This window comes from Equus quagga, chromosome 10, assembly GCF_021613505.1.
Source record: "Equus quagga isolate Etosha38 chromosome 10, UCLA_HA_Equagga_1.0, whole genome shotgun sequence".
NCBI classification, from domain to species: domain Eukaryota; kingdom Metazoa; phylum Chordata; class Mammalia; order Perissodactyla; family Equidae; genus Equus; species Equus quagga.
This window is the reverse complement of record NC_060276.1, coordinates 16,727,601-16,755,038: the sequence shown is the minus strand read 5'-3', so window position 1 is coordinate 16,755,038 and position 27,438 is coordinate 16,727,601. Positions and strand designations below refer to the sequence as shown.

Here is a 27,438-nt window from a genome sequence, read left to right as displayed (position 1 = left end):
ATGTTGCCCATAAAGGGCTTAGCACAGCGCCTAGCTCAATAAATGTTAACGATTATTAGCACCACCCCCACCACAGGTGCTCAATAAAAACTTGCTGAATTGAAGTCACACCAGTGGGAATGACTAGCAGATGTGAAGGCGGCCTGGGCTTTTTTTTTTTTTTTTTCCCCAGGTTTTTCCCACCTCTCTCTGCACCAGATGACCTCTGAGAATTTCTTTCTTTTCCTTTCTTTCTTTTTTTTTTTTGAGAAAAAAGGATAGATTAGGGGATAGTTAGGCTCCACTTTTGCTGATCTTCAGTTTTTCATTCAGGGCAGAAAACCAAGTCTGGCAAAGTCAGGCAGATGATTTTCTGAGAAATATGACAAGGCTATTAAAAACTCTAAATGAAAGTTGTGTAATGAGCATGAATCTGAATACATTTAAATTTCCTCTAGATCCAGTAATTCCAGCAACATCCTTATATATTTTTAAAGTGTGCTTTTGCAAATGTGAGGAGACCAAGGCCCTAAAAGATAGAATTTCTTCAAGGGTGGGGGTGGGGAGAGGATGCACAATTGTCATGAAAATTAACCCCTGAAAATGCACAGGATTTTATTACCAAGCGGATGCCTGAGGAGATTACTAGATTTTTAGGGTCTTTACTATCAAGAGAGCAACCTGCATGCCTGAAATAATTAAGAAGAAGAGACTCAATTATCTAGTAAACTGAAATTTCAAACCACCCTGCTTACCTAAATGAGAAAAGCTGCTTAGACTAAAGCGTCATTACTTCTATTTAGACAAGCCTTAGCAAAGATATACAAGGAGCTAAAGAATGGGACCCCACATTCTTCCCTAAGCCACAACAATGCCTGTTTATGTAAATAGGATTTTCAATAACAGAACAGAATCTGAAAAAAAATGTTTTCATTATTGTCTCTGAAAAAATGCAAATGCAGAAGATGAAAGTCAAGGGGCTTTCACTATGACGGGCACTGAAAACCCTAAAATATTTATTCTATGTGAGTCTGAGCCTGGATTCCAAGTGGATGTAAGAAACAGGCAATGACTCTTTCTCCTTAAAAAGTTCTGAAGACAATAAGAGGAGGCACAAAGGCTTCTCTGATTCTCTAGCAAGTTGAGTGCATATTTTTTCAAAAACTAAGTTTAAAAAGAAATAAAAGTAGTAGTAGATATCTATTTACCTTTATTTGGCATCCCCTTCCAAAACCTGGGCCAAAATATAAACATCCTTGCCTCCATCATCATCACCATCTGACAATCAAACACTCTCGCGTGACCATAACAACCTCCAGGCGCGAACTGAAAGCTCATTAAAGACTATATGAAGGCTATTTATAGAAGAACTAAACAGAGAGGGAAAGGACTATTAGCAAAATTAATTAGACCGTTCATACTTTTGACAACTATTACTATTTGTTTGAACTCAAGTGTCCACCTCCTTTACTGACAGGTATTGATGACTATAGAGATATCACATATCCAGAATTTTAAACTGACCCTGTAGTTTTTTGGTTCAAGAACTCAGGTTTTGACCTATACTCTGTATATCAGCCTTCCTGTTGCTGTTTAGGCAGCTGATAAGAGGCAGAAATCCTTCTTGCTCATTAGGCCATTAGCTGCTGTTAAGCAAAGGGCTGGGGAGGGGGTGTTCAGTGGCCCAGAGGAATGTGCTGGACTCCACATATAAAGCCAGCCCCGATCTGGGGTTAAGAATTTAACCTTAAAAGGCTGACAAGTCATAAATTTGCCTGAGGTTCATATATATGTGTGACTTTCACAGTTTATATTTCCTAGCCAGGACTCAAAGTCAAAACATGCCCCTGATTAATGAATGGTACTAATTGTTATTCCTGACTTGAGAACATTAGTCTTTATCCAAAATATTTTCTTAAAAAACACACAATCTCATACCTAAAACTCTCTGGCTTAGGGGAGTTTGGATAACTAGGTAGGAAAAAAAATAGGAAGAGGAGCCTAGTGTTATCTGTGACTTCGTGCTACCATTTTGGTAGTCAAGATTGATGCAAAAGCTTCCATTTCATTGTGTCCATCAAACAAAGTACAAAGGAATGTCTGCTGAATCTAAACATCTGAGATAAAGCAACCATCTGAGATTCTATACAAAAATGGAGCTGGGACAGGGGCGGGGGGCATTGAGGGAGAGGGCTAAAGTATCTTCAAGCACATTTTGTCTAACTTATCTTGTTAAATATTTATACGTAAGTGCATAACCTAACAACCTTAGCCAAGCTTGGAAGAGATAATAGATATAGGACAAACAAAAGATCCCCATAAGTGTAAAGACAAAGATAAAATACCAAGGTATGGTCCAATTGGAATACGCTCTCTATCCTGAAGTCAAATTTGAAACTAGGATAATAAAATCCTACAAGTGAAACAATGTCCCTGAAACGTGATCACTTCATCAGGGAAAAGCAGGTTACAATTTGGTTAGCCTACAAGATAGGTGTCAGTTCTACCCCACACTAGCAGTGTTTCAAAGGGACTCCCTTATCTTTAGAAAAAGGAAAGGCGTTCAGTATATCAAAAGTGATTTCTAAGAACAAAGATGCAATTTGCATTCATTGAGAAATATGACAAAGTGAGAGAGAATGTAAACTACATAGCAATGATCTGAGGTACTCGAGTCAGATATATTTAGCCTTGTCCTATCTGTACAAAAAGCCTTTTAAATACTCAGAGTTCTTAGAAAGTGGAATGTAAATTCATCAGTGCGTATTTTAGAGCTCTTCATTTCCAAACTAACTAAGGAATCGAATTTCGCAATATCCCAAGAGAAGTAACCAGGTACCAAAACCAAATATGTGGGCAGAAAGGAAAAGCCTGTTTTCTCTCCAGAATCACTGAGCCGGCAGATGTGGAGGAGGCAGGGGAGGATGGGGGAAGAGAGAGGAGAGAGGGAAATCAGCAGCTAGAGGAAAAGGAAACACAACTTAAAACTAAAACACAGAGGAAAATATAAAACATTTCACTCATCTAGTTTTCTTAGAGAACAAGAGACACAAAACCATTCAATAAATATAACAAACCATAAAACACCTTCTGTTCTAAATTATAACCAGTTGAGAGAGAGCGTGAGGGTGGAAAGGAGGAAGACCAAAAGGGAAATGTAGGGAGCAGCCCGACAGATGACACAGGGAGGGCCCCCAGTAGCTTTGGAGGTACCCTGGGCCCCAGGAGGGCTGTGATGAGTTTGCACAGAACATCTGCTCTTCCCCTTAGCTGTGGGTGTCAGAGTAACTGGGGCTACTTCTTATCACCACTCTATGAAATGTTGATGAGCTTTTTGGGAATTTTGCCCCGAATTATTAGTCGGTAATACATCTCACTGCCACCAGGACCTAACTTGAAAATAAAACTGGATATTATTGAGGCGTGGGGGAAGACTGAATGAGCGAATAAATGCTGGTTCCAGCATCACCTTCAGGCTTTGTGAATGAGGCAAACTTACTCTCTCAAAGAACAAAGAAAAGGCAATCTGACAGCTTTTGAAGGCCAAAAGAACCTTCAGGCAACGTTATTAAATTGACCCACAGCACTGAAATTTCAAAGGCAAGAAATGACTTAGGTTTTAGAAATTAACACTTGTATAAAACCTTCAGAATTCCATGGGGGGAAATAAACCTTTATTTCAGAAATAAACTTTGAAGTTTGAAAACAAAGCAGAAAATCTGTTTCTGAAAACAAAAGAGAGTATTTGAAACACTGAGCACAGTTCTTCCACGGCTCTTTGAAACTCTTCAGAAGTTCCACTGTGACTTCTGGGGATGGCCAGAGAAGATACACCCCAGAATGCCAGCAAAAGAGAAAGTAGGAAACCATTAGGTCCCTAGGGTGAGGGCAAAACGGTCTCAGAAGATATGTGCCTCTGGCCCCATTAAATTGAGCCAAGGCCTAGACATGAGGTTCTACCCACCTGGGAAAGCAAAGACTGTTTTCCAAACTAGTCACAAAGTTATTAGGCACCAAGCAGAGATCCTGTAGGCTCTCTCTAGTCCCTTCATTCTCACATTCTTATTCTCATTCATTTTCTCCCTCTCTCCTCCTCCCCCACCACTCTCTGAATCTCTCTCTCCTTCCCCTTCCTTCCTCCCGCCCTCCCCCGATACATTTCTTCTGTCTAGGTCTCTGAGGCCACATCCATGAAGGAACAGCCGAAGCACAGCACAAATGTGAGAAATCAAAAGAACATTGATGCATTATGTGCAAGACCCTCTCTTAAGTGCTGCAAGGTTCTTACCCTCAAGGAGCTTACACTTGGAAGCAGCCCTTCTCAAACCGTAACGTGCTTACAAATCACCTAGGGATCTTGTTAAAAAAAGACAAATTCTGATTCAGTAGGTCTAGGATGGAACCTGAGATTCTACAGTTCTTACAAGCTCCCAGGTGATGCTGATTGCTGCTGGTCCATGGTCCACACTTTAAGGAGCAAGGCTGTAGTAAGAAGAAAAACGTCAAGTGCATAAATAATTATAAGAGCTAGTGAGAAACAAGGCCACAGGAGAAGTGCAGTGATAGAAGGGTTCAAAGGGGGCAACGATCACATTTAGTTGTGGGGACTCATGAAGTGTCTCATAGAGAAGATGCCATTGCACTGACACCTTGAAAAATGGGTAAGACTGTAGCAGGCACTGATGACAGAAGACAGTTAGGTGGTCTAGAAGCAAAGGCTTGGAGGCAGACAACTACAGGGTCCTTTCAGAAACGAGTTAGCAGAGTATTTTAAATGTTTAAATAGAGAGCACAGGAGGTAAGAGTGACAGACATGATGGAGGCAGACTTGCAGGACTTAGCCATTTAATCTGGGTGTGAGATGTATAAGAGAAGTCAAAGATTTCAAGGTTTCAAGTCTGGGTACCAGAGATGCTATCACCAGAAATGTAGAATGTTGGAGAGAGGCAGGTTTGTGCAGATAGGAAAAGAAAATGATGGACTAATCTTTGGATCTGTTAAAAGTGAGGCACTGGCAGGACTTCTGGATGGAAATATCCAGCAGGCAAGTGGGAAATCCTCAACTGGACAGCACGGAAGAGGTCGGTTGGAAAGATACATGGGAGTCATTCAAACAGCGAAGATCATGAAGTCATGGGAATGGATGTGGGAATGAACGAAGAGAGAACGGAAAGGGCAAAGGACAAACACTACTGGAACACTTTCATCTAATAAAGGGTGGGAGGAAGAGGGCAAGCAAGCAAAGATAGAATCAGCTTTACAGTAGGAGGGGAACCCAGAGTAAAAAATGTCACAGAAGTCAAAAGAGTGTGGGAATTTAAGTCAAATACTTCATATCCAGACCATATTCCTTCCCTTCATAATCCAGTGTGTATACTGGAAAGATCATGAGCTATGGAGTGAGACAAATCTGGGTGCAAATCCTGGCTCCATAACTTACACAACCTTTGGGAAAGCAAATCCTTCTGGGCCTTAGTTTCTTCATCTGTAAAATGGAGATGACACCACCTACCTTTCCTGTTTGCTGTGGAGATTAGAGAGATTAAGTGTAAAGCAACTGGCACCTAGCAGGCACTCAGTAAATTGTAGTTTCCATAATCTTCCCTCGTGGCCCTTAAAACTATTCCATCAACCCATCAACCTGAAACTGGCCTCAAAAAATCTACTGGAGGGGGCCAGCCCAGTGGCATAGCAGTTAAGTTTGCGCACTCCAATTCAGAGGCCCAGGGTTTGCAGGTTTGTATCCCTGACGTGGACCTACACACTGCTTATCAAGCCATGCTGAGGCAGGCGTCCCACATATAAAACAGAGGAAGATGGGCACAGATGTTAGCTCATGGACAATCTTCCTCACCAAAAACAGGATTGGTGGTGGATGTTAGCTCAGGGCTAATCTTCCTTACCAAAAAAAAAAAAATCTACTGGAGAAGAAGGAATTTCAAGCTTATGTTGAATGAAAGTAGAAACCCTGATGAAGGCAACCTCTTGAACAACAGGGAAATTAAGGAAACTGTTCATGCCAGAGAAACAGAAAATTATCCAACCCTCTCTCCCCACCCCCAACCAAAAAACATTACATCTCCATAGACATTTAAGACAAGACCAGCCCAATTACACAAGTATTCCTAGTGTTTGCTTAGAACCATGTTTCAGAGACTAGCAAGCAGGGCCCAGTCTGAGGTGGAACAGAGACCAGAGCTCCAAAAGCTACACACTGTTATAGCTTTCACTCTCCAGAGTAGGAGAGTGCTCCCCAGGGGGAGGGCCAGAGGGGCCTCCATGTTGGCACCAGGCAGGTCAGCAGAATTCAGAACCTGCAGACATTTTAGGAGTGGTTGCATTGTTTGTATATCAGATATATGAAAGTAAGGCTTTCACAACACAAATGTAAGGTATGATTGTGAAGGACCACCCACTGCTAAGAGTAACAATCAACAACTTTCCGACAGTTTAAATAACACATAATTATTAATTATTGCTATCAAAAATATTAGAAATCTGATCCCTTGATTCTAATGTATTTCTCTACCTAGAAGTCTCTCTCTTTCCCTCTGTGTGTGTGTGTGTGTGTGTGTGTGTGTGTGTGTGTGTTTGTTTGATAGTACATTATCTTATTTGCAAAGTCTGGGACCATGACAACATATACTCATACTTTCTCTTAATCAAGAGAGTTCTTGAAGTCTTTGGCAGTTTTTTTAAAAAAATCACCAGATGTTGGCAAAATACATTTTAAGACATGTCACATGCAAAAGCCTGGAAAATGTCACCCACACCCATGACTTTCAACTTAAGCCTATATGCTGATGAGTCTCAACGATGCTTCTCGTGAACTTCAGAAGAGTATATACACGATTTCCCAGCAATCTTATCTATTTCCAGAGTTTCAGTTACTATCTCCATGCTGATAATGTCCAAGTATGTATCTCCAGCCCTGATTTCTCTCTCTTCTCTGATCCAAAACACAACCTCAACGACCTAGCAGACATTTCTGCCTCAGTGATCAAAGGACCGCCTCAAACTCAACCTGTTCAAAATTGAACTCGTTATTTCACCCCTTAAAAATACGTTCCTCCTATATTTTACTCACTCATTCAACAAATATTTACTGAGCACCTATTATGGGCCATGGCCCCACCACCCAGGAAAACCAGAAGTTCCAGACTCTCCCTTCCGTCCTCACATCCAGTTACTAAGTTATGTCTACTCTACTTTTTCTATTCTCTCAGCTTTATCTTTTATTCTATTTACTTTACCACTTTTTCACCTGCATTACTAAAACTCTCTGCCACCACTCACCCTCCAGTCATCCTCCATACTGAATAATGTTTTCTTTTAAAATGTTTTCATGGCTCCTCCTCATCCTTGGATACAGCTCAAGGAAACTCCTCAGCATTTGCTGCCTACTTTTCTAATTCATCTTTCCTCCATTTTCCCTGTGCTCTAATCAATGCAAACTATTCCAGTCCAACGAATGTGTCATTTTGTCTCTTACCTCTATAACTTTGCACATACCTCACATGACTGCCCACTTAAGGCAACTAGGCACCCTTTCACTGTAGCTCAACAGTCCCCAGACCCCCACCTGGTACCCAGCTCTATGGCAGCTCTCATTGTGCTGCCTTGACACCCATGGTTTTCCTTCTTTGGCTCCCTCTCTAGGCAATGGTTTTATCTCCTTCACCAGCTCCTAGCTCAGCACCTGGTATAGAATCAGTGCTCAATAAATGTTGGTTGAAGTAAAGAATGAATGAAAAACTTTTAAATATTCATGCAGAGATAGCATATAAAGTTCATTATTAGTAGGTTCCTTTTCTGAGAATTTCCATCTGTTTTCCAAAACAGTTACATGCGGTCCCCAACACAATCACTCCATGAAACCTAACTTGGACACCACCTCTTGGGTCACATTCTCATTTCTATGGAGCTCAACATGTAATGCAGCCAGTGCTAGAAGTAGTTCTCCAAAATCAGCCAAATTCACAATATGGATTGACTGCCACTACGTTAATGAGGATCACATCTCTGTACTTAGGGAAATTATGGAACTTGATAAATGAGCTCCATGATATCAGTGACAATGAGCTCTGCAACAATTTGGGGCCAATCCAACTGAAAATGGTTTATTCAAGCTCTGAAAAGCTGTACCCCCTTGCTGTTCCCAGTGTAAGTTAGGCTTATTCTCTAGATTATTAAGGGCAGACAAATGTAGGGATGTTATATGTGTGTATGTACGAGTGTACAGATATGTGTGTGTGTGTGTGTGTGTGTGTGTGTGTGTGTGTGTGTTGGAACCAAGCAGATTGATGGAACTCACAACCTGCAGACACTTTCTGAGTGGTTACATTGTTTGTACTCAGATACATGAAAGCTAGGCTTTCATGACACAAATGTAAGGCATGGTTGTGAGAGTCCACCTGCTGCTAAGAGCAACAATTAACAACTTTCAAACAGCTTAAATAACACATAATTAGTAATTGTTGATATCAAAATAATAGAAACATATATTTATACATATATAAGCTATGAATATATATATATATATATATATAAAACATATCCAAACACCATATTTAGATAAAGCTGTAGCTAAAAATCTCTCTCTACTTGTCACGTTCTCCTCAAACTTCAATTCTGAAAGAGGGACAACAAGGCTTCCAGAACCACAGCAGAGAATAGATAAATATGCTTGAACTCCATCACTCTTCCTCAGTCTCTACTGCAGATGAACTTAGCCAATGATGTATTCAGAGAACCAATCATTCTCTAGGTGTATGCCATCCCAGGATCTCATTCGACAGTGATCAAGTCCTCCAGACTATGTCTTTAGGTGTCCATTCTACATTCATTTCAACCTTTATTAATAACTCTGTACCAGGCACTCTACTCACCACTCTAGAGGACATCATGATGAATCAAACATGGCTCCTGCATTTAACGAGTGTAGGGTCTGGCAGAGGCTATGAAAAAGCTATGTACTTCAAAAAACAGACACCCAAATAAAAAGAAGTACAGATAAAACATTTCTGGGAACCAAACGCAACTGGAGCATATCTCTGTATTATCTCTGCACACATGCAAATTTCCAAATCCAAATGTTTTCTAATCCTTTCAGTCTGTTATGTGCCAGTTAACTTTCTGATATATACCAGAGTGAGGGCTTTTAATCCCCTCCCAGTATCTGTCACTCTAACTCTTTCTCTCTTCGTCATATTTCCCTCAGTTTCACTCATCCAAATCAAAATTTGACAAAGAACAGTGGAGAATCCCAGGGTGCTGATGCATACTCTAAGTACCAGTATGCAGAGTCTGGGAGAGAGGGCGCAGTACCGTAATTAAGGAAGAAAGTATGCAAATAGAATTCTATTATTTTCAAATGAACATCATCCCTTTCTTTTTTACCCTCTTTCCTACTTGGGCCTCTATCTGAAAGAACTCCCCAATGGGTCATCCCTAGCCACCTAATTAAGTTTTCTCAGCTGACTTTAAAAGTTTGCCCTAATGCATACAGAAATTAAGAGAAGTCTCATGAGGCCCTTTATCCTACTCCAATAAAATTTCCATGGCTGAAAATCCACTTTGGATTATGTCCTTTTAAATGTACATTTATGAAGCTTGAAGTTATAGGTAAGAGACACCAAATACCAAGGAAAAACGCATGCATTCAGTGTATGATCTGTAACTGATACCAAGTTGCATTATCTTCACAAACCCAAATACCACAGACCTGTAAAGTGAAGATAAATATATGCATTTATGTACATGTGGATATTTGATTTCTCTTTAAACTACGTAGAATAGCCTTGTAAACAAGCACAAAATACTTACCTCCTGTAAGATTTGGCTAGTGTACTTCTTCCGGGGAGTTAGAGCGCAGCCGAATGAATTAAACCAATATCCTTTATCACTTACCTATAGACAAGTGGATTTTTGACCTGAAAAAGTAGTTACCTTTTGAGAAACCTTAGTATACTAGTAAAAATGAATCAACTACTTAAATATTGGCTTTATGGAAATTTTATGTTTGTAATACATTTTTAACTCCATACATTCATTTAATCTACAAAGATTTATGAAGCACCTTTTATTTGTACTATGCACTGTGCTAGAAACTGGATACAAAGATGAATAAGATACAGCCCCTAACCTCGAGGAGACACAGTGTAGTAGGGAAGATATAGATAATAATGAACATTACCTTAAAGATGCCAAAATCAGGATTTCTAATTTTCCAGTAATAAACTTATTTTCAAAAGGCAGACTCCAAAAGGCCAATTAAAATTCTACTCTAAAATCTTGCCTGACTCTGGAGTTATAAGAAATAAATGCATGCTTCATCGGGGAAATTTTGAAAAGCACAGAATATTCTCAAAATCATCACTTCTGATAAATGTACATCTTTCAACTTTCGGGGAAGGGATAGAACACAATAAGTGGGGGATTCTTTTATAATGGCTTTAACTTCCCTGTCCCTTCTTATTGCCACTTTCACTTGTATTTTATCTCCCTTCCTATCAATAATTTATAAATATAAGCCTATTAAGTATACTTCAAAGAGCTCAGCAGATTTACTAATCTAGCGTATAAATACAATTTCAGCTACTAGAAGTAATTAACTGTTCGGAAAACTAGCAATGCATTTTGGCCCTAACACTGACTTCTCTTTACTCGTGACGAAAAATACAAACTCGCACATAAGGCTTTATCCAGCTACACACAAAAAAAGGCAAAAGTAAAAAAGCCTTTCTTGGTAATCAATCTGGATTCATTTTTGTTTAAAAATGGCAAATAAATATTTCTAATAGCACGTGGATAACTGATCCTTAGTTGGGCTAATTGAAAGTACAGAACTAAATCTTCCTTACTTTGTATATTCAACAAGGTACCAAGTAAGACTCTAAAGTTCCAGTGAGCATTTTTCTCTCACATACAGCATTTCAAAACGCACATTTTTTTCTGCTGATGTGCCCTCCTTCACCTTGCTTTCTGAATCGCCTTCTCTCTGTCGTTATACCTCAGAAGGTAAATTCCCATTACTTTATCCTGTCTCTAAAGCCAGTCTGGGGCCCATGACTTGGATTCTATTTTCTGATGCTCATTTCTTAATGGAGTGCTAGGGATCCTGTTTCAAGCCAGACAATTTGCTAAATATGGGCAGATGAGTGGGGGATTTTTCTGCCCACACTTTCCATTAGACCCTAGATTACCAAAAACATCAAACCTGTTTATAAGCTCGGCCAGGGCTGAATAGATCTTGTCTCCCGGTATGGTCTCTAGAATTGAGCCTGTGCACAAATTCTGATCCCAGGTTACAGAAACCGGTGAGGTACTTCAACAGGTCTGTGCATGTGTTACAGCTCAACTCCCAAATATGGTAATGTCAACATTAGCAAGAAAGGTCTAGCTGACATTAAATCAAAGAGAGTTTGATTTAAGAGATGTCTTACAATTTATGTGCTATAATAATTGTTGATGTTTAACGATACTAAGCTAGTCATAACAATGTTGCTAATTTCAATTTGTTCTTTGGGTACTCAACATTAACAAGCCCTGCCTGATGGTGAGAGTTGCCAGCTAACTGAGGTAAGCCTGAATCCGTCTCCAGTCAAAATAGATGTAGTTTGAAAAGTTTGTCCACATACCCCCATAAAGCAACATAAAAATTTGGACTTACGCTTTTAAAATATGTAAGATGACATACAGCTTAAGAAAGTATTTTGAGAGTTCATAGAGAAGACATAATAACCTAGAAATTCTATTATCGTCAATTATTTTCTAAATGCCCTATGGTACTCTTAGCATTGTGCTCAACACTGCATCAAATGCAGTGCTTTCCCTTTAAGAAGCTTATAATCTAAAACACACAAATAACCATATGCAGAAAAAAGCTAGAGATCAGAGTAAAAGGAAGCATTCACAAAAATGTACAAATTCAGCATGCCAGAACTTTTCAGTTGAGCAATATGATCCCCAGTGAAATTCTTTCCAAATGATGTATCGTGTGCACGTTATAAGTGATTATCTTCAATTTTCTTAGAAATGAGTAATAAGATACCTCTTAAGACCCATGCTTTTGTATATGCATCAAACACTAAAGTTGGCGTGGTCATTGATAGCTGCCATTTAAGGAGAAAACATGTTTTCTGTCTTGTCTCATAGCAGACAAATCCAGGCCTCTTTTCTCCCAGGTTGGTAATAAGCAGCCTTTTTCTAGGCTACAGTGAACAGCAAACATTGCAACTCTAAAGATGGAAGTAGCAGAATGCTCAAAAATATTGCATCAAAATATTGGATACAACCTACCAGCCCATAAGTAAAAAACCACATTGCAAAACTGACACCATCTGTGTCATCTAGCATCCATCAAAATCTTCTTATGCCTGTATTTCCTAACGCTTACAAACGGAATGTGCTCCAAGAATTAAGAAAACTCTTTTTAAGATGGCGGCCCTATTAAGAAACTTCTCCCTATCTCCCACTTCATCTCTTCAGTTCTTTTTCCTTGCCCAGGCTGGCTATTGTGATCATTTCAGCCAATTTCCTGGAGGTATTTTCTAGCCCTTTTCACCCTATTTAATCCTACAAGTTTCCTGAGAAGCCTGTTTACTTGTACGCTCCCCCACTAGACTGTGAGCGCCTTGACAAAAGGGACTGTGTCTTACTCCTCTCGGCACCCCCAGCACCTAACACAGAGCCTGCCAGGAGCGGGCAGTCTCAGACTCCTTTCAGGCCAAGGTGCTCCACTGATCATCAGCCGTCTCCTCCATCAGACTACTGCTTCTCTCTAAGCACACCTCGGTACCAATCATCAGGATGAGCGTAATAAAGATATTCAGACCACATTTGAAAGAATCCTCCAAACTGTTCCAAGTTAGCACAGGCTAATACAACTTTTTCAAAGTTTTAACAAATCACCTGCTCACCCAAATGTCTAGTGCAATCTCAGAGGAGAGAAAACCTTCCCACCCACCTCCCTTCTTATTCTCTCTCCCGACATCAGTACCGCTAACTGCTTCAAACTAATTGGGGAACCACAGCTGGCAACCCCGATACGGTTGCTAGTTCTCACACTTTAGAAACAACGACAAAAACAAATACCAAACTCTCTTTGTTTCAAGAATGTTGATTTTTATTTTTATGTTGTTTCATCTATTTTGAGAAACTCCAAGTCGATTTTGGCTCTTCAAGGCTGCCTTTTACCCATACGGGTATTCGGCCTTCTGGATTGGTTCTTGCACTTTCCAGGGCCCTCTAAGGCACGATTTCTCAGTCTTTTGGGAGTTGCAACACTACCACGGTTTGTTTGATTTTCTCATTCCCATCCGTCCGCTTCACCACCACCCCCCACAAAAGTGGTGTATGGCATTCATAAAGTGAATTACACTTGATTTTTGTTTAGAGGAATTTTTTTCAGACTTCTGTAACATTCCCTTGAGACAATTGGAAACATCATTGTCTGATTACTAGCTCACTTTCTTTGCCTAAAATTGTATCCATTCTTGATTGCGCCTGTGGGTAGGTTAAGCAAAACAAAATAAACATCTAGACTTATGAGCTCATTGGCTTTTTTCTGAATTTTTCTAAATTAAATAAGGGCAAAAGAGCTGCACTGAAAGTCAGTTATATGGATTTTTCTGCCAAATGCTAACTCTGTGTGCCTGGTTTCCATCTGTGGTACTTTCCAAGTTACAAATCCTTAAAAAAAAAAAAAAGAAAAAGAGTAGGGTATGAAAAGATCTATGGATTTTGGGGACATGCTATTTAGAATTGCTATCCTGTGCCTTTGAACACTCTAAAAGAAATGGGAACATGAGCTCGTAAGGCTTTAGATCAGCTCTGTGGAAGTCTAGCGTAGTCCTTCAGCACCAGTGATTTATTTTTTAGGCTGGCTGATTTCAAATGCCATTTAGCCTCATCCATATTAGCATAAGAAATGTACCTTATCCGCTCTAACCCAATTCTGCTAATGGCCGAAGTTAGCAGTCAATCTCAAATGCTCCCCCTAAGTGAGACAGGACATTCTTGAGGATTTCTCCTTACTGTGACCAAATCTCATTTTATCTGGGACAAAGAAAGCTTTAATGCAGTTAATACAGTGGAGCGGGCAAACTGAACATGGCTTAAAATATAGATAAAAAAAAAGTCAAGCGGCCATCATGATGGTTCCTAACTATCAAACAATTTGCAGCTCTCTTTCAATTTCTAACCACTGAACGACAGCAGCAAATTACACATTTAGTCACTTTGAAATTATGCACTTGCCATTGTATTTAGTCTGCCATTATTATCTCTTCTCAGAAATACTGATGAGCTCTTTCCACACATGGACATTAGGATTTTCACTGTGTTTTCCATATCTACAGTGACCATATTTGCCCAACTAAAATTAAGGACACATGGTTTCCTGCCAGGACAGAGTATTGGAAATCTGCGCTGTCCCAAAAAATCCAGGATATATGGTAGCTGTATGGGTATCACCATATTTGAAGTTTGGCTTTGCTCCAGTACAAGTCAGAACAGTGCCTGCCGTGCAGAAGGTGCTCAACACTGTATGTTTGTTAAATAGAAGTGAAGTAGGGAATGTCGAGTTTATATGGTGAAGGCCCTTGGAAAGTGATTTTTCCTATCGAATTTGGGAAATACTCGAGGAAAATGAAAAATCTCCATTACAAGTCTCTGTTCTCTATGGCATGGCCATCCTTAGGTGAAGAGTAAGGGATCTCACAGGGAAGGAGCCCAAGCCAAATCTCCAACACACAGTGCGTGGGTCTTGCCAATACTTTTATACAGATGCTGCAAAGACTTAGGCAGCCCCAGAGCTGGGGGAGGGTGGGGGGGAGGTGCCTGCATGAATGTGGGGGGGGGGCGTTGCTAAATGAGTATCTATGTGTTTGTTCCCTCTGGTCTTTTTCTTCTTTTAAGCAGAACCTTTACTCCCTGGCTTCAAATCAGCCAAATGGGGCCCCAACCCCAACCCTCGACCCATTCATCTTGTGGGAGCTCATCCTGTGAGGACCAATTTTTACATTATCAACAAAGCATGTTCTCTGGCCTTAGCAATCTAATTACCATGGCACTTCGAGGGGAGAGAGATTCGCCTGTTGTTTCTGCTCTGTGGAACTGATTCATAGGTTGCCCCTTACAGCTTCTGCACACGCCCACGTGCTACGTTATTAACACTTACCAGGGGAAGAGGTAGTTCTACCCTCCCTTAGAGCGAAATCCTGCAAGGCAATATTTAACATATGCGCAAATGCACTTCACTCACCAAAAAGGGTGACCAATTACCTTTGCAACTAAACAGCAGGCCCGCTCGGCTCTTTTCATCCACCTAAAGAAAAGGCTGAAGGCGCGCTGGCTGCCTAGGTAACCTCCCGCTAGTGAACGCTCCCTGGCAGCGCCCACAGGGCGCGCATCGCATTCACAACTTGGTCCAAGCATCAGGCCCGCCTCCCTGACTTGTTGAGAGGCACGAGCCAAGTTTTGGCGAGGGCTGCCCTCCCATCCCTCGGAAGCGCGGGACGCGCGCCTCGCTGGATGCAAGGGTCGGGAAGAGACCCTGGAGGCCACAAACGTCTGACGGTTTGCAGACGTAACCGGCAGTTTCCTCAGAGCGCCCCTCTGGTAAATTAACCTGTTTGAAACCAACTCTTCTTGCCCGCGTTGTCAGTGTAGCAACTTATCCTAATTGGATTCTAGGGCAGGCTTTTAGGAGTCCAACCGCGGGACAGTCAATCACATAAGGCCATTAATATTCATCTGTTGACAGCGGCAGCCCTCAGCTAAGGTTAAAATATGCCATTACAACACGATCTGATTGTGCAGAACAAAAGGCAGGCGTTCAGAAACTTTCCTCCACCTAAAATCATCGACCCTCAGGGTCTAGCCTGTCAAGAAGGCAGATGAATTTGAGAAGGGGAGGAGTTAAATCATCTTTGGACTCCTGCACCCTGGGCCAGCAGCACCGTTTTTGAAACGATTTTACCAACCTAGATAAGGGACGCTGTTTTGAAGGAAAAGGCTCAGTCCTCCTCATTTTGGGGACCCTCCTCCTGAAAACTTTCCCTCAGCGTGTCTTTACCTGCCGCTGCGAATTCGGAGATCTTCCTCAACTTTGCCTGCACTTGGGCCCGTGAGCCTCGGGAACCCAGGCTGCGGAAAGGAGGGCGTGGGGGCAGGTTGGGGAAAGAATGGCCGGAGCCGCGGTCCAGCCAGGGCTGAAATAGGGGCACGTACGTGCAAGCGAGGGCGGCAAATTCCCGAGGCGCCAGCTTGGATGTGGGGAGCCAGTCCGCCGAGGCCAGGGGAACCAGCTCCCACCTTCCCGCCCTGCCAAAAAAATGGGTGCTCGGGAGAAGGCCATCCCAGCCGTTCCTCCCACTCGCATCTTCCCTGACAGCAGAGCGAGCCCGGGAGATGCGGCCACAGTCCCCACACACCCTTCTTCCCTCCCTCAGTAGATCTGGCCGGGATCCGGGCACAGCGACCACTCCCAGGCGCCCAGCGGCAGGGCGCACGACCGCGGCCCCGCGGGGCTAGCGCGCTCGGGGGACGGCCACCATGCGCCCCTGGGCTCTCCGCTGGGCGCGGGGAACGCGCGAGGGACTCCTCCTCACCTGGCACGGGGGTTTCAGGCACCCATTTGAGTCCGGGTTGCAGTCTCTGGAAGAAAGAGCGGACCTGGTGACAGGTGGCGTCCGGCGGCGGCGGCGGGGGCTGCGCCTGTCCCGGGCAGTCCAAGCTGAGCAGCATCGCCACCACCAAGCACGCGGTGTGCACGGTCCCTGCCATCCTGCTTCGCAGGGAGCGAGGAGAGCGCAGGAGAGTGGCAGCGGGAGCGAGAGCAGTCCCAGGACTCGGCAAGCCTGGCAGTGGCCCTGAGGAGCGGGAGACGTGCCGCTACCCAGCCGCTGCAAAAGTTTCCTCGCAGCTACCTGGGCGCTGGGCGAGGGCGGGAACGGCTAGGAGGCTCGGGGCGGGGCGGGGCTGACCGGAGCGGGGCGGGGCGAGGAAAGACCGGGCGGGGCGGGGCGAGGCCAACCGCGCGGCCAGAGGACGGCGGTAGCCGTGCACCGGCGAGCCTGCGGGTGCGGAGTGCGGGGCTGAGGGGACTCCTGGGGCACCGCGGCGCGGGGACTGGTCGGGAGCGGCGCGAGAGGAGGACACGGAGCGCGCGCGTTGGCTCCTGGCAGCCCAGCCCAGCTGCCCGCTCGCCGCCGCTCTACACAGGGCGCTCTGGCATAACTACTGCAGAGGGGCTGCAGGCTCAGGCGCGCTGATTGGCTTCCCAGCAGCCGTCCCCTCTGACTGGCTCTGGGAGAAGTTCCCCAGCCTCACTCCTCCTTCCCGCCGCTCATTGGCCTACAGCCGGGAGAGCTTTTCCCTTTAGGATTTTTGCAACCTCTCCATCCTTCCTCGAGCTGCGTGGGGGTCCCTGGCTTAGGTGCCCCTCTCTGCTTCGCCACAGGCCTGCCCTCAGCCCAGTCCAGCTCGTCTCTGGCCGCCAAAGCCGCACAAGGTCTTCCTCCTCCGCACAAAATCCACCTCCTCTTCCTGCTCTCCGAGGGGCTTCCCTCAAATCGTTTTCCCAACGCAGCTCCGCCGCTTTGCAAACCCAAGCCACAAATACTCACATTCAGGGGCAGCTGGGGACCACTGAAGGGTTCACAGTCTGCCTCATCTTTGAATACTGTCCCTGAAAAGTCTGAAAGCCCTTGAGGCTTGTTAGGTTTGGTTTAATAGAACCATACAAAGTCAGAGAAAGCACCTGATCCCAGGATGTTAAAAGAATCTGTCTCCTGCAAGATAGCCCCGGTGACCCTTCATGAAGCAAAGCATAACTGGTGACAACAAAATAACTTGGGGCTTAAAGCCAGCCTAACTCATTAGAAAATCATTTTACACAGCGAATTCATTGAGCCAGAGCCAGCCTGTTTCTTAGATGGAGTAGAAGGCTGTTTGAAAGCTCTCCTAGACCAAATCCCCAGGTCTCCTGCTTAAATTTCACCATTAGTAAACCAGTTCTTTGAAAATCAAGTACCTCTCAGGGGAGGAATGCGTTGAGTCATTACCTATATGCTCCTAAGTAGGGATCTTTAACCTCCACATATACACCTTAGCACAGTGCCTTGCACATAGCAGGAACTCAATCAGTATTTGTATAATTAAATGATTTAACACCTCAGTGTCAATTACTTTATCACCTGATCGTGTTGTTTCTGATCTAGGTGAAAGTGGGTTTTGATAAAGAAAGAAGAAGGAGAGCTTCCGCACCAGGAATTCTCCAGGGAGTGCCAGGCCAGGGGAGAGGAAGTCATGTGCCAGAACTTGTGGGCTGAGAAGAGAGGCAAAGGAAGGATAGGTTGCTGAGGAGCTCATTCATTCATTCCATAACATATTTGAACTCCTACTATGTGCCAGACACTGTGAGATACAAACAGACTATGGGGATACAAAGATTAATCCAGGGTACCTGACCTCAAAAAGCTACTGGTCTAATAGGGAAGACTACAAAACAGAAAATATTAATGCAGCATGTGGTAAGTGCTAAGATAGAGGCAAACTCGGAGTTCTAAGGAGTGAAAGGGTGAGTCAGAAAAAGTGTCCCAGAGGAGATGATGCCCTAAACTCAGGCTTAAAAGACCAGTAGGAGTTAAGGTGAAAAAAGAAGATGGGGGAAGGGTGCCAAGGGAAAAGAAGCAGTGTGAACAAAGACTCGGAGAGGAAAGAGCCTGGCATGGCCCAGTTGGAGGGTGGGAGGTACAAGTAATGATTTCAGGCTGGGGAGTTAGAAGAGCTAACACAGCAGAGGTAAGCAAGGGCCAGATTATGCAGTCTTGAAGCCATGCGAAGGAGCCTGGGGAACCACTTAAGGAAATGTCAAGTAGAAGGGTGACATGATCATATTTGCCTTAAGAAAAGATTTCTCCAGCAGCATTGTGGAGAATGGCTTGGAGAAAGGAGAAGATTGGAAGCAAGTTAAGAAGCTGTGAAAATATTCCAGACAAGAAATGATAAAGTTCTGTGGCAGAGGAGATTTGGAAAGGGAAAAACTACCAGATATTTAGGAGATAGAATTAAAAGGGCATAGTGACCTAGTGGATGTGGGGGATGGGAGAGAAGGCGTCAAGGACGGAGGGCTCATTCATTCTTTTTTCAACAAACATTTGAGTGCCGCCTATGTATCTGGCATTCTTCTCCTACTTCATAATTTTGCCTGGGGCTAGGCATTGAACATTTGACAAATGACATATCCACTTTAAAAGAAACACCAATTAAGAGTCATAATTTGGCTGGTGAGTTTGATATGTTCCACCTGTGGAGCCCTGTGACCAAAGGGCAGATTGGAAGGCAAGCATTGATTGAATTTCATGACCTCGCGGAGGAAGACATGACCTCCCATAAATTCATGATCTTCCAGAGCTCATGCAACTAACTACAAAGGCAACAGTTGTTTTCAACTACTGGCTCTTGAGTACCTTGAAAAGGGGAACTGCGACTTATTTTTAATATATGCTTTTATATCTAATACACTGTATGAACTAGGGCAGTGCTTCCCAAAGTGAAGTGTGTGAACCCCTGGTGATGTGGGCCAGTGAAGTTTTTAGTTTTCATTCTAATAAATATTTATTTTAATGTAGATTAGAAAAATATCTATATATGTGTAAGTAGTGCATCCAATCCATCATTTCATTAGGAAAAGCTAAGTAGATAGTGCTGTGATAAGTTAATTTCAATAAAATGTGAGCTGACAAAGAAAAATATTAAATAGTATTGGGAACATGAGGATTTGGCAAAACTTGTGGGGTAGTATGTGAATGGCTAGGATTTGGACTAGGTCATAGGCAAAGTGGCCCTGAGCTTTTGGGAAATATTTCTTTGGCCTTAAAGCTTCTGTTCCCCCTCCAATCAGCTACTTGAAGGCTTTAAGCCAACCTAAGGTAGGACTTAGTAAAACTTGCTTGGCTTAAGGAGTGGTTCCACTTTTATAAGTGGCTGTCAAAGCCTTTCTAGCCTTGTAGCCCACAAGTGATGACTCTAACAGTGGAATTTCAGGCACTGGAACAGGCACCGAGGAATAGGCTTTTGGAGAGGCAAGATTCCAGGAACACCACAGGCAGCTGTCCACTCTGCCTATCCAGTGACGTGGAATTTTACGGATGAAAATCCAGTTCCTTTACCAGAATACAAAATCCGTTATATTGTATACTATATACTGCCCAGATGGGTGACTATGAATTAAGACTGGGTTTTCTTTTTCTCTTTTACATAAACAACCGTCTTACCTTTCAAGGCTCCCTTCCTCAGATTAGAAGTCAGGCCAATGACTCATCCTTCCTCTTCAGCTAGAGGAGGCTAAGGGAAACAATCAGTCTAGAAACACAAAAGGATGCGCTGATTGAGCCAGTGTTCACTTTCTACAATTCACGGTTCTGCGCTTTCAGGCCCAGTTGGAAGCACTCAGATAACACCGTTGGGCCTCATTTTCCTCTTTGGACCTCGGAGCAAGGCTACCTAGCACAGCAGGCCCAGAAGAACTTTTCTTCACCTTTCGTTCCTAGTCTCCAGTTTGAAAGAATTCGAGAATTCCCAGCTGTAGCCAGCAGCTATTATCTTGCTGTAGCTGGGAGGAGAGTCTGGTTCCATGGCTCCAAAAGCAGCATAAATCAAGGTTTCTGGGAGAGGGTTAAGAAAGGGTGTTCAACAGCTGCCGCCATGGGAGGGGCTCATACACAGCCGTGCACATGGCCACACACACACACACACACATGGTTGGTCCTGGGCCCAGTTCCCCTTCCCCCCAGGTGATGCTGTCCTCTCCCCATCCACCCCAGGTACACAATATCTTCTCCCCTCCACCCCACCCTCAAAACCTCCTTTCAGAGAAGAAACTTTAAAACTCATCTGCTTACAGCGTATATGGTTCATAGGCTATGATGGGACTGCCCACCCAGGGGTACGAGTATTTTAACAGGGATCAAAGCTTGAAACCAAAGGAACAGGACTCTAAAAACTCTGGAATTCCAGGCATTCACCAGTGGGAAGGGAGTGTTTAAACTGAGGGGCAATGAGGCCTTTTTTGGTGCACCTGAAATCACATCATGTAGACAGTTGCTTATATGTTACACTGGTGCTGTTCACAGTCAACACCTCCCTAGCCACACCTCTGCACTCTATGGCACACAGCCACTTTGTCTCCCCTTCTCTTGCAGTGTATGACTCCTTTGTGGGGCGGAGAGGAGGGGAGGCGCCAGGCACACTGATCCCAATTCTCCCAAATGTATAAGCTATGATCAGAGAATGAATTATGGTCCTTTGGGAAAGAGTGTTCATTCATTCATCCCAGCCAGCAGGCCAGTGCAATGTAAATGGTAACTTTGTAAGTTGAAAGACTTAAAGCCATTTTGAAAATTGCATAATAATCCCAGGCAGAATTTGGCTCCGTGTGTATGGAAAATTAATAGGTCCAGCTAAGATGCTTGCATTATGAGTTGTGGATGGATCGCCTCTCCTCAGACCGGGGACTATGCTTTGCCTTCACTAAATCCACAAAATGTACGGAGGTTCTTTTAAGTTGAGTCCAAGACTTGGAAAAAAAACTATTGAAATTTTTATTTGTGGCATCATGTTGATTACTACAAACAACAAATTATTCTATTCTGTCTTCATTTGTATAAGGGATATTGATCTAGGTTCCTAACATATTTCTTCATACCCCTAGTCCATTGATTTTTTTTGATTGGGCACATATACTGTACGTATATCAAACGTTTTGTGTCTCTTGCATAGGATATTTGGTTTTCCATAAAAATTTAAGAGGTTTGTAGTTTGGTGACTGAGAGTATGGTAGCTTTAAATCTAAAGGCTGGTGATGCCTGAGGCATGGCTTTATGTGCCACATGGCAATTCACACATACTTTGCTTTGCTTTGAATTATTGTGGCCCAAAAAACACAGTGGTTCAGGTAATGTAATATATTTATTTTGATACATCGTGTGTAGAACCTATAAGTAATTTTACTAAGTTTTTTTCTGGGTCCTTATGCTTTGAAGTCTGGATCCCCAATAGGTCAACCGCTGATCTCTAACAGTTGACCTCTCACATGTTTGCTTCCACCAAGGCCGATTCTGAAACATCCCCAGAGCTCCTGAATTCCCAGAAACAGGTGGGAGGAAATCAACAGCCACCACCACAGACAGCAACTCATACTTTCAATGACCTCTCCCATCCCACTTCCCAAGCCTCATCCACAGTCCTAAGTTTTGGGGAATTTCAAAAGTAGCATCTCACAAGAAAAGACCATCCACACCCCACCCCTAACTCTATAGTTATCATAAAGGCTATCCGTTGGGAATTGTGTTCTTGAGAGGCCTATGGTTGGGACCTGCAGCCAAAGGAAGGGGAGAGCAGTACCAAACCATTCCATACCCTGCCAACCAAGCCCAGAGTCTGCTCTACTGGCTGTACCAACGCCTGGGGTGACCATTACACTTGCCACATTGTGTAGCAAATGCGTGTTTACCTTTTTGTCTCTGTGATGACTTGTGAGCTTTAGATGAGCAGGGGGTCGTATTATTCTTCTCTGTATTTTTACAGCGCTACTCAAAGTGCAGTTCAGGTACCTGTACTGGTCCACACACTGTTTGCTACTGGTCTGTGACAAATTTAAGTACAAAAATGGAGAGTAAGCATTTAGAAACTTTTACATAAGTTTCTTTAATAGCATTTTGATATCGCTTCCACATGTAAGCACATGACGACCTGGCCCCACTGTTGAATCTAACACTTGTTTAAAAATGGCCTTATATTTTGTATTTTTTTCACTGTTTCTAGTCATTCATTTTTATTGTAGTTTCCCAAAGTATTTGTACACATCAGTTAGAAAACAAAATAGTATAAAATAAACTGATCCTTTGCTACAGACAATTTGAGAAGCATTGCCCCAGAATGCACGTAGCACCTTGGCCATAGTAGTCACTTACTAAATGATTTTCACATAAAGCTTTGCAATGCTTTTCTTTAAAAAATAAATTCCCACATTCCCTACTTATAGAGAGGTCCTATTAAAATCGCAACACATAACAACTTTCTGATAATAGGTAGCCCGTTTGAAGACAAATTTATCACTAAAAGATTTCTCCTATAAAAATTATCCTATAGGAACACTTTTCTTCTTTGGCTCACTTTTATTCAAGCAATACTCAGAAGAGAGTAAATATGGTTTGCATGAGATTTTGCATCTCGGTAGATCTTGGTATAAATTACAGAACAGAGGTTGAACTCCACAACTTTCGTATTTTATTTTATCCATTATTTCCCCCCTAATTTATATCATGTTTTCTGTTGTAAATGAAAGAGATGCTAGCCTGTGTACCAAAACATATCTTCTTAGATGAGAAGATCCCGAGGGAAGTACAGCTTCCTTGGAATGCCTTCATCTCATTCATCCTTACAACATGTCAGAAGCATAGTGAGTCTCCCCTGCCATAAATAAATTGCATGTCACTACGCAGAAGATTTAAGCTCTGTTGGATGTCTCCAGTCCTCCTCTAATTCCCGTTAAACTTATGGCTAATACCATATGGTTTGTAAGCAGCTTCTTGTCTAGCATTGTTCCGAAGTTGTTTCGTATGGGAGTATCCTGTCTTCCCAAATAGATTGGAATAATTGAAAGAACAGGGGACTAGCAGTCAAAAGAGCTGGTTTTTAGTTCTTGTACTGCCACTTTGAGCATTGTGACCCTGGATCAGCAACTTAACATCTCTGAACCATAGCCTCCTTAACCGTAAATTGAGGATGGTGAACTACATGCGCTCTAAGGTTCCTTCTACCCCTGATAGTCCGTGTTTCTATGACTGCGAACTCCTTGAAGGAAGCAATGTTATACTTCTGTACCCAGCATCTAGAACAGTGCCTAGCATGCAGTGGGCCTCCAATATATATTTGTTGCGTGAATGACTGAATGCATACCTGGCAACACAAGACCGCAGCAATGGCTCCGGAGGAGGTTCTTAAGAAATATTTGTTGGTTCATCAGTGCTCTTCTTAACCAAAGTACTGTGCACATTTAAAATCTAATTTTTCTCCTAGCGAGCAGCACAGTAATGCTTGTTGTAAGCAATATTACAAGAGTGGAGATATAAACAGACATACTTCTATTGTGCTTTCTTTATCTCCTGAAATCTAAACTAGAGATTTTTAGAATTAAGTGATTAAAATTTTTAAATAACTGAGGCTTTGATGTTGACTCTTTAAGATTGTAAAGCATTAAAGGTAAGAGACTGTTTATCTAAATCTCACTGTATGAGGTTCTAACAGATTATTCTATTGTGTGGAAATGATGATAGTAAACTTTTAGGAAGATTTATTATTAATTTTTCCCTGTTAAAAAATCTGCGTCAATCCTTTCTGTGGAAATGTTTCTGAAATATATTGCACATTTCCTTGCCTTAATAAACAAAGATATGAATTCTAATCTATTATTGGTGCTCTGTTTTATCCTATTCAATTTTTATGCTATGTTGTGAATATACAGAAATGATGATACATTGAGCTGAACCTGTATTGAACCTACTTTACACATCATGAGACTCACTTTCTTAAAAACAACAAAAATCCCCTGTAATAATTGATCCCTTCCTCTTTAACGTATTATATAGAATGTATAGACCCATGCCCTCCTGCATTGCTCTGCTTTTTACATTGTAATTCTAGAGTCAAAGGCTAAAGTAGCCCTTCCTAGAATATTCCTTTGATTTCAGTATTTTTTAACTTCAACCTCCCAGTCGATTTCAACCCACTCTCTAGTTTACTTGCTTAACTTATGTTGCAACACCATGATCACAAGAGTCCACACAGTGTGGTGGAATGGACATAGGTTACGGAGTCAGATAGTCCTAAGTCCAAATTCCAGCTTTATTACTTACCAGGTGGGTGACCTTGGGCAAGCCACCTTCCCTGGCTGAGCCTTCACTTACAAAACGAGGATTAAAAACTTAACCTTGGTTGACGAATGACTGGGTAGATAGATCCATGTGAAAATACAAGTATAGTACAATGCTAATTGTAGAACACAGGTAGCCAGAATACTAATGTCCACTGTAATATTCTTTCAGCTTCTCTGCATGCTAGGAAAAATACAACCTTGCAAGGTTTTTGAGAGGACTAGAGATAAAATAGGTAAAGTGTCTGGTACGTTGTAGGTATTTACATTATTCTATGAAATTTAGGGCTATTTCTTTTAAAGGCCATCGAAGCCATGTTTTTTGTTTGCTTGTTTTTAATAAACATTACTTATTTATTACCAACATTTTTGAACAGCCACCATGTTCTAAGCACTGGTGATACGGTGATGGGGACAAAATTCTTGTCCTCGCGATCTTTATCCAGTTTGTTTTTAACCACCAGAGTGATCAGGCATAACTGACATCTTGCATTTTTAGTTGTGAGTTCATTGCCAGGTTTTCCACAATGCCGGATTTGGGGAGCACCAGATTATCAAGGTTTTACAGGATCATAAGTTTGAAGGGGGCATGTGCTCTCAGAGGGTCTCCTTTAACTTGACAGTCTTGGCTCCAGCTCAGTCCTCCTTCAGCCTCCCTTAAAACAGGCCCATGTGGAGGGTATGAGAGCTAAGCAGCGTTCACTGATGGCCAGGGTCCAGCAAGAGACCTGCCACAAGCCCAGGAATTCTCAGACACCGATTTGCCTTTCCATTTCCCAGGGCTTAACCTCTGTCGTTTGGCCTCCCCAATTACAATTACATTTCCAGACCTTTTTTTTGGCCTTACCCTCAATTCCCAGCCTTAGTAATGGCTCATATTTCCTGGATGTAACTACAGGAGCTCAAATTCACTTCTGAAAAAAAGTTTTCAAACTTAAGCTTGCAGCCAGATCTACCCCAGTTTTAAACTTCACAGTCGTACTCACATATACTCATACCATTTCTAATTTACTGCTGTACAGAAATATCACGCTGTATTCACTTTTCTTCTTTTCTGCTTGATACAAGGCAATGAACTGACTCTTCTTCGGAGGAAAAAGGCAAATGATTTCTTGACAACTGGAAACAATGCCAGTCTCTTGGCTAATAGTCTATATGTGGAGGGAAAACATTTATCCCATATGTGGAAGGAAAAGTTCATCTTCCTCAGCATAACTGCTCTTATGGCAAAAAGGTCATTTAATCACATGCAAGCAGCTAGACAAGATGATAATATAAAGCAGGATTCTCTGTGCTTCTAAACCATCTGGGGTTTATCAGATGCCCCTACACCACTCAAGGATGGGAAACCCTGAGGCAGTTAAAGAGAAAAATCAAAGCCTGAAGGATGGATTTGCCTATTGTCCTTTTGTACATTTTCACAGGTATGATTTAGTTCTTGACTCTAAGATGAGAAGATCGGCAGAGTATCTTTCTCTATGAGTAGTTGTGCACACCTGAAGCAGCCATGATTTTGAAATCAAGGGAGATCTCTATCACTTTAGTTTTGCTGCAAACAGAACTTGTAATGTTACTGATGTACTTTAACACATTCACGGTGTCACTGATATTAAAAAGAAAATTTAAGCCTGCCAAATTTCCTTACCCCCTAATATTATTATTATAATATTATATATTATATATACAGTGCTCTTACAGCTAATATTATTGTGGATTCTCAAAACTGAGGCACTGTATCCATTCATACCATTACTTTCTTAGAACTTGATCTTTTGGGGTGTTTAAATCCAACAAACAGGGATTAAAGTAACGGCAACGCCTAGTGCAATTTGGGGACCTGAAAACAAACCTCTTGATCTGAGAAGGAAGGGCCACAGTTCCAGGACTACCTAATAATGCCAGTTAAATTGTCTCCTTTCAGGATCTCTTATATTTGCTTAAGATTTCATTCATCTCACAAAGGGCTTCCCCATACCTTATCCAGATTGTTCTTCCCAACCGCCCTATGAGATAGACCAGGTCTGCAAGTATTATTACCCTCATAATATTGACAAGAAAACCTCTGAGATTCAGAAATGTAAAGTGATGATCCCAAGATCACAAAGCAGGTCAGCAGTGAAGATAAGACCCTAACCCAAGTCCTGTACTTCCAATTCTAAAAACTGAAAAATCCCAACAAGCCATGTGGGAGTGGTTTAAACCTAAATGTCATAGGCAAAAACTTTTGAATGTTATCCAGATGTCTTTGGAAGGCTCAGGGAAATCAATACTCACCTTAAAGAGCCAGGCATGAAAAATGACATGTTATGAAAAACATGCCAATTTAGGATTTACAGGATGAGAGAGAAAAGTTGGGGACAATATAGACAGGGCCAGGTTTCAGAATATTTCTTGTGCTTGTCACTTCATTGCAAACGATGACCTTTGCACAAGAGAGAAAAGGTACAATGTCGGCAGTAGAAAAGTGAGTTTGTATCATAAGTCACTCCGAATTCGTGAAAAAAGTGGAAGACGTGTTG

At 42.4% G+C, this 27,438-nt stretch overlaps 1 protein-coding gene across 2 annotated transcripts in view; it reads right to left on the bottom strand.

Moving 5' to 3' along the window:
- Positions 1–17,184, bottom strand: part of GPC3 (glypican 3) — a 403,705-nt gene extending 386,521 nt beyond the window's left edge. Inside the window, exons 1-2 of one of the 2 annotated variants that reach the window (XM_046673282.1) lie at positions 16,593–17,184; positions 16,213–16,305 (exon numbers count right to left, since the gene is read on the bottom strand). In XM_046673282.1, coding sequence (XP_046529238.1) covers positions 16,213–16,305; positions 16,593–16,767 — 268 coding nt within the window. In that variant the 5' untranslated portion in view covers positions 16,768–17,184. The remainder of the gene's footprint in view (positions 1–16,212; positions 16,306–16,592) is intronic. The other variant, XM_046673283.1, reaches the window with a different exon arrangement.
- Between the last annotated feature and the right edge of the window lie 10,254 nt (positions 17,185–27,438).